This window comes from Equus caballus, chromosome 4 (genome assembly GCF_041296265.1).
Source record: "Equus caballus isolate H_3958 breed thoroughbred chromosome 4, TB-T2T, whole genome shotgun sequence".
Taxonomy (NCBI): domain Eukaryota; kingdom Metazoa; phylum Chordata; class Mammalia; order Perissodactyla; family Equidae; genus Equus; species Equus caballus.
Window position 1 is genome coordinate 60,377,697 of NC_091687.1, and position 12,946 is coordinate 60,390,642.

Consider the following 12,946-nt stretch of genomic DNA (forward strand, 5'->3'; position numbering starts at 1 on the left):
GCTTAAGTTGGCACACCTTCCCCAGTCTGCTATCTGCTTAAACTATGGCATTTAATAAAGAGAGGGTGCCCTTAGCTCATTGAAAATGTTACAACAAAAATGTTACAACAACAATAATATCGTGGAGAAGCAAAGAACTTTTAAAAGCCCAGTTACTCATAATTTATCCTTGGTAAAGCGACTGGGAGTCAAAATAATTTAACAAAGTCGATCGTCTCCAAAACAAATGGGTTCTTAAGCTTATTTACTTACTGAAAATTCCTCTGAAGGCTCTGGCTCAAACTAGGTCCGGGTGCTGGTTTTTGTTTGCCAGCCCTCCCTGCCCCAGGGGCTGAGCGCTACCGGGTGGATAAGGGTGGGGGTGGGGGGCAGGGAGGTGGGGCTCCCCTGCTCACTTGGGTTCAGACAGTAGCGAGAAGGACGCCAGAGCAGACGGAGGGTGGGACAGTTCCTCCTTACCGTGGTCTGGGTATTCCGGCAGAGGCCACACGTCCATCCACTGCAGCTCCTGACGGCCCTCCCCTGCTTCGGCACTGCATGGGCAGTGACAACCGCGGGCTGTCGCTGATGTGCCTTACCCCTGCTAACAGCCCTGCCAGCAGCCCCTTCATGGATGTCTGTGAATGATCGCAGTTAGAGTCTATTTCCTGCAGGGACCCCAGCTAATTAGTCCAGAATAAGAAGCCCCTGACTGGTGTCAACTAGGACAGCGATGTCCTGATTTGCTGGCCACTCTGATGGGCATTAATGATGTTAATGCAGGTATTCCGTTGGTATGACTACAAAATAATATGACTAGGTTTGTAAACTCATGGCCTGGACCTTCCACCTCCAAATCATTGCCTCCCCCAAGTCGACCCCTTAGGATGCCTTAGTACCTATTCCAACATCGACCACCATGGTAAGATTCTGAGGTTGCCTTTTACGATTTCCTTTAGTGTTCATAACAGATTATTTTGAATAATGCCGGAAAATGATCCTCCTTTGATGACAGACTTGATTCAGATCAACAGGCAATATCATAATACATGAAAATCAGCAATAATTTCATTGTTTATATGCAAATTTCACTAATTGTCCTCAAAATGTCTTTTACAGCTTGTTTTTTTTTTAAGTCAGGATCTAATCAGGGTTCATGAATTGCTTTTGGTTGTCTCTCTAGTGTTTCCAGAGATGCAGAGATGGGTCTTTGCGTGTGTACCTCTGCGATCCAGAGCCTTGTGCAACACCACAGACATATCAGCTGAAACAAATGGAACTTTAGTGAAGGCTCAGAGTGTCCCTGGACTTGCAAAGGACACAACATAGGTATGAGGAGAGGAGTCAGTCATTCAGAAGGGCCGCTAAACTGCTGTGAGTAGTCAGCATTTTCCTTTCATGTCAGGACACACAGAAAATAATGCTATTTCCATAGCATGCCGGGGGTAAAGAGAAGGGGCTCCTGGGGGCTGTCTGGGGCTCAAGCTGCCTCAGGTCCCCTGTCCTAAGAGCTGAGGGACCTACATTTGTCGGACCCCTTGGAAATGTTGGGACCAAAACTATGGCAACTTTTTGGTTTCCAAGTTTCTTTTTTTTCTTTTGCTGAGGAAAATTTAGCCTGAGCTAACATCCTCTGCCAATCTTCCTGTTTTTTTTTTTTTTGCATGTGAGCTGCCAGCACAGCATGGCCACTGACAGATGAGTGTTGTAGGTCCACACCCTGGAACCAAACCTGGGCCACTAAAGTGGAGTGTGCCAAGCTTAACCACTAGGCCACCAGGGCTGGCCCCTAAGTTTCCTTATGTCCCAGGATATTCTTATTTCCAAGTAATGGTGACTGTGTGTCTCCTATATTCTCACTCATAGGGAAATTCTTCCACTGCTTCTGTTCAGTCCACCTTAGTCCTTAGGCTGCCATCCTTCTGTCTGTTGGACTTACAAGTGTTCAGACTGTTGAATAGCAAATTTCCATAGGTAATGAGTGGCCTGAGCTGAGGGTATTTTAGTCCGAGTTCCTGTCAAAAGCAGAGCCTCAGACAAAGGCTTGCAAGAAGATGGTTTATTTTGATGTGTTTTTGGTGTATTTGGTAAGTTCGAAAAAAAGAGGAGAGACTGGGAAGAGTGAAGCAGGTAAGGAAGGAAAGACAATCTAAGAACATGTTGATGAAGGGGCCAGCCTGGTGGCGCAGCGGTTAAGTTTGCACATTCTGCTTCAGTGGCCTGGGGTTCGCTGGTTCGGATCCCAGTGCGGACATGGCACCACTTGGCAAGCCATGCTGTGGTGGGCGTCCCACATATAAAGTGGAGGAAGATGGGCACGGATGTTAGCTCAGGGCCAGTCTTCTTCAGCAAAAAGAGGAGGATTGGCAGCAGATGTTTGCTCGGGGCTAATCTTCCTCAAAAAAAAAAAAAAAAAAAAACCAAAAAAAAAAGAACATGTTGATGACCATCAGTCACAAGGACCACCACTTTGGGAACTGAGGCTAGGGGACCCTGCTAGGGACTCTCCAAGGAGCTATGTAGAATGTGTCTCAGAATTGTCTGCCCTGGACACAGAAGAGGAATGTATGTACGCACCACCTCCCACTCTCTTTAGAGAAGAGTTGCTTCCTGAAGGTAACTCCCTCGTGCTTCCAGGTCTGCAGAGGTAGTGGAATGGCTGAGTGGTTCCCACAAGTGGTGTCAGAGAAGCAGAAAGCAAGAGATATAAGGTTACATCTGCATGGGTTGCTGTAGCAATGGCTGGAGTAAAGAGGCGAGCCAAGAAGATGTGAGATGGCACATGGAGGTATATGATATGGGGAGGAAGACAGGAGCAACTCCATGTAATTTGTTCTTAGAGTCTCTTCTACTCTGTAATAGTATAATAGTAGCACCTCCTTTCACCTCCTACCTTCTACATTGAATATTTCTCATCCCTCACCTGGTCTGCCTGAGTTATTCTCTTTTTCCTTCCCCAAGCCTTTCTTTCTTCTTCTTTTTTTTGCTGAGGAAGATTCACCCTGTGCTAACATCTGTTGCCAATCTTCCTCATTTTTGCTTGAGGAAGATTGGCCCTGAGCTAACATCTGTGCCAGTCCTCCTCTCTTTTGTATGTGGGTCACTGCAACAGCATGGCCACCAACGAGTGGTTTAGGTCTGTGCCTGGGAACTGAACCCGGGTCGCCAAAATGGAGCGTGCTGAACTTAACCACTAGGCCACGGGGATGGCCCCCAAGTTTCTTTATGTCCCAGGATATTCTTATTTCCAAGCCCCATCACTTTAGGTAAGCTGGTATGTTTCTTCCTCAAAAGAGCCTAGGCGAGAGTGTTGCTTTGTCCCCTTCACTGGCCACATACACCCAGTAAGCTGGAAAAACAAAGACACGGGTGGCCTTTTTCCATGTTATTTATTCACAGTCAACTAGCTATATGAGGGAAATAAACAAATTAGTTGGAGCTTTTTGGGGAGGCATAGGGTGAAAGGTGGAAGGGCGGAATTTAAACAGAAAATAATCTTATAAACAGTTAGATGGAAGATTTACACATATCCATTAAAAAAAATAGTATCCTCTGAAGGTAACAGAGGAAGAGACAAGCATCACCAATAAAATAAATTAGCAACTTCTGATCATTGCATTCCCCAAAACCAAAGTCTCCAAAAGGGATGTGCATTTAGACGGCCATGATTTGCAGATCCTTATGTGACACATATTTCCAACACAGAAAAATAAAGACTAACAGTGAGTAACAGATTAATACAATGCAGAGGAAAACTGAGCACAAGAAAATAGCCATCATTTGGTAGCAAAAATAGATTTATGCTGATGTTAATATCAAAATTAAAGACATTAAAATAAATTATGCCAATATATTGCAACTATTATTCCTAAGATCATAAGAACTATTTCTTATTGCTCCTACTCATAACTAAAGGGTCTGAGGATACTCTCCAATAGCTGGAAGGCATCATATAACTTGTACTCTATGCAATAGGCCTCCAACAAGGGTCAGCAGCCAAATAAAAACGCCATCATTTTTCTTTTGCGGTTGACATGGTCAACAGCAGACTAAGACCACTCGTCAGGAATCTGGAAAATGCAGACAGTACTCGAAGGCCAAGCAAATGACTTCGTGGAAGCAATTAAAAGCAGAATATGAGAAAAGCAGCAGCCCAAATGAAGTAAACAACAAAAAAACAGGTTTGCATATTTTTCTCTTGCAGAGAGTCCCACAGAAAGCACAAGAAGACTGCGGGGGCTGTTCAGGCTTCCTGGGGACCTGATAGGTTCCTGGACTGCTGTCCTAAAGGGAACTGGGTCTGTTTCATTAGTACCAGACCAGCCTCGCTTCCGGAGGTGAATGGCATGCAGACTCTGATTACTACTTCGCCTCAGGGAAATACCAGCCTCTGCTGTGGGGCCTGGGAGGGAAGTGATCCACTGCTCGCTACACTGGAGACTGCTGGCTCCTTTCCCAAAGGACCTCCTGCAGCTTGGGATGGTCCACAGCAGCAACGGGACCACCTGAAGGGCAGTGCGGCTGACAGCACAAAACCCCACTTCCAAGAATATCTATGCAATTCAGCATAAATTGGCGATGGAATAATCAGGAATAAAACGGAGGTGAGAACATGCGTCTCAAATGGTGCAGTGACTGGCATTATTTAGTCAGGAGATTCAAAGTTCGGAAAACTGAATTCCACCTCACTTCTTCCCAAACAATGCCATGTTTCTGTTTTCTTCATCTGAAAATTATAAAATGCCCTTGAGCTATAAATTAGGTGGGAAGGTGTTTTTGAAAAGAGGGACTGAAGGAGGAAAAAAAGCCATTTGCCCCTCAAGATAGTTTTAAGATGATAATATCAGGATGCAACACCAAGCTGTTTAAATTTCAGAAAAGCCCTTTACACGTGCTGGGACTGAACAGTTTTTAGATTTTAAAATTTGCATACAGTTCTGTATCATATTCTAATTCATCCCACTCCCACTGCAAATAAGAGGATGACAAAGGTGATACTTGGTCCACTTAGCCTTGTGATTCCAAAATAAAGCACAGGATCAACTGAAACAACCACATTGAGACAAAGAATTCCCAAATCCTGCATGACAAAGCTCCCGCCAGACAAGGGGCACGTTTGCTTTTTTTTTTTTCTTTTTTGAGTCAGCCTTGGAGCAGGCCTATTTAATAGTCCATATTACTAAAATTCTACATTCACTTTCACAAGGTGAAAACTAGATTTGTTTTTCTTGTAAGTATCCTTAAATTTCTAGCCTGCTTCTTGTCTGTGAGCAGAATTTGGATCCAGGCTTGAAAAGAACAGAACAAAGCACAGACCAAAGAGTTTGATTGTGTCAGTTAAGTGCTCAGAAATGGAAACGATAGTCACACTGTGTTCATCTCAACGTCTTGATAAAACGGAATGAATGAATGTAATATTTAATGAACCACTTACTATTTTAAAATGCTAGTCCCTTGCAGATTCCAAAAGCCTACTGATCCACTTAAAGTAACTCTCCATTTTGATGCAATACTTTCCAATGGGTCTTTTGGTGTGATATGGAAAAATCATGCATTCTTTGTTTCTGTTATTTATTCTACTTTCCATTCAGAGCATTCTACATGCTCTGAAGGTATTTAAATATCTAAAAATGTTTTCTGGCGAAATCTTTTTACCCCACCATGATACGTGATATTCCATAGAATTGTTATGGACATGAGCGTAAAAGGTTTAAAAAGTTAGGCTTTGGTTTTAATGTAACCTGGGCAGAAGTTGGACTTGCTTTGATAACACAATACACCTACTGCACAAATTCTATTATTGTACCTTGAAACAACACATTTAAAAAGACAAAGTTTCCCCATTCGGTAGTCATAATCTGTATTATTCAAGCCTGCTGCGAACTCAGGAAAGAGTGAGATGAGTAAGAAGAAAGGGCAGGAAAGGGGTAAGACACCAAAGCTTTATCAGAACACAACAGCAGGGAAGAACATCAATTCTCTACATTTGTCTATAAGGCAGATGGTCAAACTTTTCATACAAGATCTAAAATACAGTGCTTATTAAGAGGTAGAAAATACCAAGATGTTATTTAAGAAAACATGTTGAGTTATTGAAAACAATCAGTTATTTTGCGAAACTTTTAGAAAGTCAAACTGCTGTGTGGAATGCGCTGTATGTTTTACACTAAACTGGGACATTCCATACTCAACAGAGATGTGGTCCAACGGGGTGGGGTGGGGGGAAGCCAGGGTTGGGTAGGAAACAGAAAATAGTTTAACTTGTCAAGGATTCAGTTCTCTACAGACAAATTTCCTACTGCGTCTCAGGATGTCATAACATTTACTTAACAGGGATTTCTCGGATTAACAACAATTTCTCTGAGCAACAGGGTACAATTTTGCACATAAGGCAATAAAACTATAGAGAAGGATAAGCTCAAATGCTTACTCTTCAAGAAGGTGCCATATCCATCTTATAGAAAAATATACATCCCATCAATCTTATACCATCCTCCCAATCACCACAATGTAAATGCAGATACTCTTCAGACTCCAGCACCGGCAGAACTCTTCCATACGAGCAGTGCAAGGGCTGTCTGAGGGAAACAGATATCGGAGCTACCAAATTAAACTTGGGTAGCTCACGCACGGGTGAGTAACCCTGGGTATCCTGATTTCTTAATGCACCTGGGAGAGATGGTTTTTTTTCCTACAACATATTTTTATAAGGCATAAATTTAATTTGAATTTTCCTAACCTTTGGAAAATTAGTGTTAAAGCTTCTTTTTTAACCCATACAATAACATTCAATCTTTCATTTTTATTAAATAGTTTATATATAAAAAGAAATATCAAGGTGTTCTACATTCATATAAACAATCATGATAACATTTGAAATTGTAAAGAAACCTACTGAAGAAAATATATACTTAAATACAATGCTAAGCTAAGCACAAGCGATCATTCCAGATAATATCCTTTAAATATACAGACACAGGTTTGTGGCTTCAGAGAGCAAATACGAAGAAGTACAAGGACGGATCGTTCTTTCCTTTTTCACCACAAGACAGGATGGTCCAGTTTGGAAAAACCAAGATCTTTCCTAAGTTCCAAATAGGTGCCATTGCTCACCCAAGAGTCATCGTCGGATTTCCTGTGAAAGATGAAAGAATTTCTTGAAGGCTCTTGAAAATATTGTCATATTCTCTCTCTCCCTTTCCCTCTTTCCTCTCCTCATGCCCAGCCATCATTCTCATATGCATGCAACATCCCTGACAGTCCAGTACTGGAACTGGGAGGGAACTGGAAGCCTGGATGCCATTGTATTACTCTTGACTTTGACTTCTCGGACTCAGAAGCTGTGAAAAATGGTGCTTCTAAGAGGAGCTGGGGTGAGGAAGAGTTTACCGTATATCAAACACCGCTGGGATGACAGCCACCACCTGGAGTATGACATGTAAAAGCTACAAATCAACGACACTGTTGTTCATAACAAGTGATAAGTTAGCATTAAAAACAAAAGGAACTGGAAGCCATCACAGTCTGGAGAGTGCAGCCTTGGTTCACTATTCTTAGAATAGATAATGTATTACACAGATCAAAATTCAAAAGGCACAAAAGGGGAGATAGCTAAAAGTTTGCTTCCTGCTTCCATCTCCCAGTCTCTCAGTTCTTCTCCTCCGAGGCAATGATCTTGTCAGCTTCATTCTTTCAGAGAAATTTCACGCATGTGTGAGAGTGTGTGCACGCGCACACACACTCCATCCCGCTCCCATTTTTTATACAGTGGTAGCACTGTGTGGTGTCCTACCTCATGAGTTTTTGACATAACAATATATATTGGAGATCACTTTCCATTGTCACAAGGTCAGCAAACTACAGCCCAGAGACAAATCCAGCCTTCTGCCTATCTTTGTGATAGCGTTTGACTGGAATACACACGTGCCCATTCGTTTAAGTGTTGTCTGGGGCTGCTTTCATGTTGCACAGTGGTGTTGAGTAATCACTACTGAGACCTTATGGCAAAGCTAACAATATTTACCATTTGCCCTTTATAGGAAAAGTTTGGGGGCCGTGGCGGTTAAGTTTGCGTGCTCCACTCTAGCAGCCCAGGGTTTCGCCGGTTTGAATCCTGGGTGCGGACACAACACCGCTCATCTAACCATGCTGAGGCCATGTCCCATATGCCACAACTAGAAGGACCCACAACTAAAAATACACAACTATGTACCGGGGGCTTTGGGGAGAAAAAAGGAAAAATAAAATCTTTAAAAAAAAAAAAAGTTTGGCGACTGGTAATAAGAGATTCCTCATTTTCTTTTTCTTTTTTTTGCTGGGAAAGATTTGCTCTAGCATCTGTTGCCAATCTTCCTCTTTTTTTCCTCCCCAAAGCCCCAAGTACATGGTTGTATATTCTAGTTGTAAGTCCTTCTACTTCTTCTATGTGAGCCACTGCCACAGCATGGCTACTGACAGATGAGTAGTGTGGTTCCGTACCTGGGAACTGAACCCAGGCGGCTGAAGCAGAACGTGCCAAACTTTAACCACTAGGCCATCAGGGCTGACTCCTCATTTTATTTATTTATTTTTTTTCCTTTTTCTCCCCAAAGCCCCCTGGTACATAGTTGTACATTCTTAGTTGTGGGTCCTTCCAGTTGTGCCATGCGGGATGCCACCTCAGCTTGGCTAGATGAGCGGTGCCATGTCTACACCCAGGATCCGAACTGACAAAATCATGCGCCGCCAAAGTAGAGTTTGAACTTAATGGCTCAGCGACAGGGCCAGCCCTCTCTCTCTCTTTTTTTTTAAATTCTTCTCCCCAAAGCCCCCCAGCACACAGTTGTATACGTTAGTTGTAGGTCCTTCTAGTTGTGGCATGTGGGACGCTGCCTCAGGGTGGCCTGATGAGCAGTGCCATGTCCGTGCCCAAGATGCGAGCTGGCAAAACCCTCGGCCAATGAAGCAGAGCGCACGAACTTAACGACTTGGCCTTGGGGCCAGCCCCTCATTTTCTTTTTAAACAGCTGGATAATATTCCATTGTAGGGATGGACCACAATGTAACAGGTACCCTACTGGTAGGCACTTAGGAGGTTATTTTCAATCTCTATTATAAACATATGCTTATAATAATATAACAAACATATAATGTTATTTTGCATGTGTGTGAGTCTAGTTACATTAAAAATTCATGTAAGTAGTACTGCTGGGTCCGAGTACGTGCATTTGTAGTCTTGACTGATACTGTCATATGCTTTGGAAGCTAAAGTGGAGGGTGCCTGTTTTTCCACACTCTCAGGAACACGGATTTTTATCACGCTTGTGTCCCTATTCTAACAAAGGGACGTTTCTAAAATGAGCCGATCTGCACATCGGACACTTTACTATGAAACAGGGGCTCGATCCTGCCCGAGCTGTAGTTGGTGATGTCGTTGATCTTCAGCGGCTGTTAATGGAAACATCCAGGCCTGCACATTCCTCTCCGTCCTGTCTTTGACAGGATTGCTACTGATGGAGAACTCTTGCCTTTTCTCCACCTTTTTATTTGCCACATCCAATAACGCTCTAATAATTTTATAGACAAGCAAAAGGAAAAAGAGCCATGACCACCTGCGGCAGCTGTGTCAATCCTTTTCCGTTCTGGACATAATTCTTAAAGGGTTGCAATGACAGCCCAGATAACATTTTATATTTTACATTTAAATGGTAACTTGTTTCCCATAGAGCTCCACAGACTTTGTGAATTCATTTTTGATGCTTTCACATCAGATCAGGTTGATGGATCTCCTTACCTAGTTCCTGAGACAGTTTGGTTATTACAGTTTTTAATGATCCTAAAAAATACTGTAATGAATATCTTTTTTTTTTTAAGATTGGCACCTGAGCTAACATCTGTTGCCAATCTTCTTTCCTTTTTTTCCTTCTTCTTCTTCTCCTCCCCTAAACCCCCCAGTACACAGCTGTATATTCTAGTTGTGAGTGCCTCTGGTTGTGCTATGTGGGACGCTGCCTCAGCATGGCCTGACAAGTGTGCCATGTCCATGTCCAGGATCCAAACCAGTGAAACCCTGGGTCACTGAAGCAGAGCACGCGAACTTAACCACTCGGCCATGGGGCCAGCCCCCGAACATCTTTATAAATGCAGATTTCCTTGTTTAAAAATGTATTAGATTATTTATAAAGGAAAAAATGAATTGATATACTTAAGGGTATATGTGTATATCTATTAATTGATCCGTCTGTTAATCTATCCATTTATCTATCCTTTGCCTTTTTCAGAAAAACAAGGTGTCTTATTTTTATTTTTTTTTAAAGATTTTATTTTTTTCCTTTTTCTCCCCAAAGCCCCCCAGTACATAGTTGTATATTCTTCCTTGTGGGTCCTTCTAGTTGTGGTATGTGGGACGCTGCCTCAGCGTGGTTTGATGAGCAGTGCCATGTCAGCGCCCAGGATTCGAACCAATGAAACACTAGGCCACCTACAGCGGAGTGCGCGAACTTAACCACTCGGCCACGGGGCCAGCCCCTGTGTCTTATTTTTAAAATATTTAAATGAACTTATAAATATTTTGGGATGACACTCTGGCTAGTTGATCTTTAATTACTTATATCTTTTTTTTAAGATTTTATTTTTCCTTTTTCTCCCAAAGCCCCCCGCTACATAGTTGTGTATTTTTAGTTGCGAGTCCCTCTAGTTGTGGCATGTGGGACGCTGCCTCAGCATGGCTTGATGAGTGGTGCCATGTCCGCACCCAGGATTCGAACTGGTGAAACCCTGGGCCGCCGAAGTGGAGCGTGCGAACTTACCCACTCAGCCATGGGGCCAGCCCCTTAACTGCTTACATCTTAGGTTTGTGGAAATGATCAGAAGGGACCTGGCACAATCCGCTTAAACTCTAGGGGAAAGAACACTATAATTTGGGCATAAAACATTACTTGTCACTATTTTGCTGTTTTAGAATATATACTTTATTGCTGCTGCTGATAGATTAGTAGCTAATCCTCCTAAAAGTATTTCTGTGGCCCATTAAAAAAACAACGATAACCAAAACATGCCCCCAAATAACAACAAAATCCTGGTTGTCCTGAAAGCAAGACTGGGGGAAGGGGCAGGGCAGGAGCCTGCTGCTTTTCTACATGTGCCTGCTTTAATGTTATGGTTAAAAACTGAACAAACAGAAAAACCCCTAAAACTGTATAGAGCCCTGGCCTGGTAGTCAAGAGAGCCAGGCTCCAGTCCAGGACATTCCACTCATCCTTCCACAGATCACCTGTGTTTCCAGGCCTTTGTTTCTTCTCAGTTAAAATAAAAGAGGGAGTGAAGGGCTGATGATCCTCAATGCCCCATCTAAATCTTTAAGTCTATTTTTTCTTTTGCTGAGGAAGATTTGCCCTGAGCTAACATTTATTGCCAATCTTACTTTTTCTGCTTGAGGAAGATTAGCCCTGAGCTAACATCTGTGCCAATCTTCCTCTACTTTATATGTGGGTCACTGCCACAGCATGGCTGACGAGTGGTGTAGGTCTGCACCTGGGATCTGAACCATGAACCTGGTCCGTCAAAGTAGAGTGTGCCAAACTTAACCACTAAGCCATGGAGCCGGCCCCAAAATCTTTAAGTTTATTTTTAACAAGACCTTCCTGGCAAGTTACTTTAAAATTAATAGTAAATGTTCCAAATCCAAGCCAAAGTATATTGGAACTTCTGCAGTTCAAGAATTAGACTACTTGGAATTTCCATTTTGATGACCAGTTGGGTGATCATTAATTGTCTTAGCAGTTGTGTAAAATATAGCTGGATGCCGCCCAAGCTTAGACATGGATCTAAGAAGTTGGCCTGAGTTAGGGAGCCAAGTTGGGGTGGTCTCGTTGCTTCTTCCACAAGCTCTTACTGAGCTCCTCCTCTGCCCAGTCACTGGGTGAAGTGCTGAGAGGCAGCTGGGAAAGAACAGGGAGGCAAAAAGAAGACACTCCTCTTGTGGAGGACGGAGGAAGGGGCAGCCTGGAAGAAGTGTCCATAGAAAGCCAGGCCCGCACACAGAGGAGAGGTTTCACCACTTGGAAGCAGGCAAACGTCGAGCACGCTCTCATGTGGGGAGGGGACACCCTGCTGACCATCTTCACACCAGAGCATCAGATGTCATCAGTGCCTGTCCACCAACGCCCCACGCGACCCCCACACACACCTGAAAAACCGCGGCTGGTGTTCCACGTTGTTCTCTTCTAAGACTCGCCGCCTTTCTCTCTGGAGCTGCTCAATCCTCTGCTTTTGTCTTTCAGCTTCTTCTAAGTTCCCTTCCTCTAGAAACCTGAGGCAGTGAAGAAAAAAACAAAGGAACATGAATTCCAGGAAACTATAACAATCGTTACTCCTAAAAGTGCATGTGTTCTGGACTGGAGAGTCAAAATGCTTTCCTATACACAAGACCCCTCTCCCCCAAACTCTAAAAGCAAGTTTTTGAGGCAGTTAGCGAAGATGCTGTTTTTTGAATTGGTGATATAAACGTGGTACAAAAAAAGATACAGATACAGACATAAAAAGGAATTTGGGGCAAAGTCTCCCTCTCACCCCTGTCTCTAATTCTACCTGTGTCCTCCCATCCCACCCATCTTCACCCCCCACCACAGGTGACCCACTGTTACTAGGTTCCTATGCCTCCTTCTGGGGTCTTTATACGTATATAAGCAACATTAATATATATATTCTCACCCCTCCCTCCCTCTTTAAAACATAAAGGGTAGCATGATACACATACTGTCTATACTTCAGTTTCTTGTTCTGTTTCACTTTTTACTTAACATATCTTGGAGATCTTTCTTGGTAGTACACAGACATCTTCATTTTTTAATAGCTGTATAACATTCAATTGTGTGGCTAAACCTGAATTTATTTAAACAATTCCCTATTGACAGACATTGGGGATGTTCCCAATTTTTTAATGTTAACAGTTAATGCTGCAATGAATGACCATGTATATCCATCATTC

General features: G+C 43.0%; 1 protein-coding gene across 29 annotated transcripts in view; it reads right to left on the reverse strand.

The window, feature by feature from the left end:
• Positions 1-3,349: 3,349 nt before the first annotated feature.
• Positions 3,350-12,946, reverse strand: part of OSBPL3 (oxysterol binding protein like 3) — a 178,128-nt gene continuing 168,531 nt past the window's right edge. For all 29 annotated transcript variants that reach the window (XM_070265735.1, XM_070265742.1, XM_070265732.1 and 26 more), the window contains 2 exons: positions 12,146-12,268; positions 3,350-7,114 (listed from right to left, as the gene is read on the reverse strand). In XM_070265735.1, coding sequence (XP_070121836.1) covers positions 7,018-7,114; positions 12,146-12,268 — 220 coding nt within the window. In that variant the 3' untranslated portion in view covers positions 3,350-7,017. The remainder of the gene's footprint in view (positions 7,115-12,145; positions 12,269-12,946) is intronic.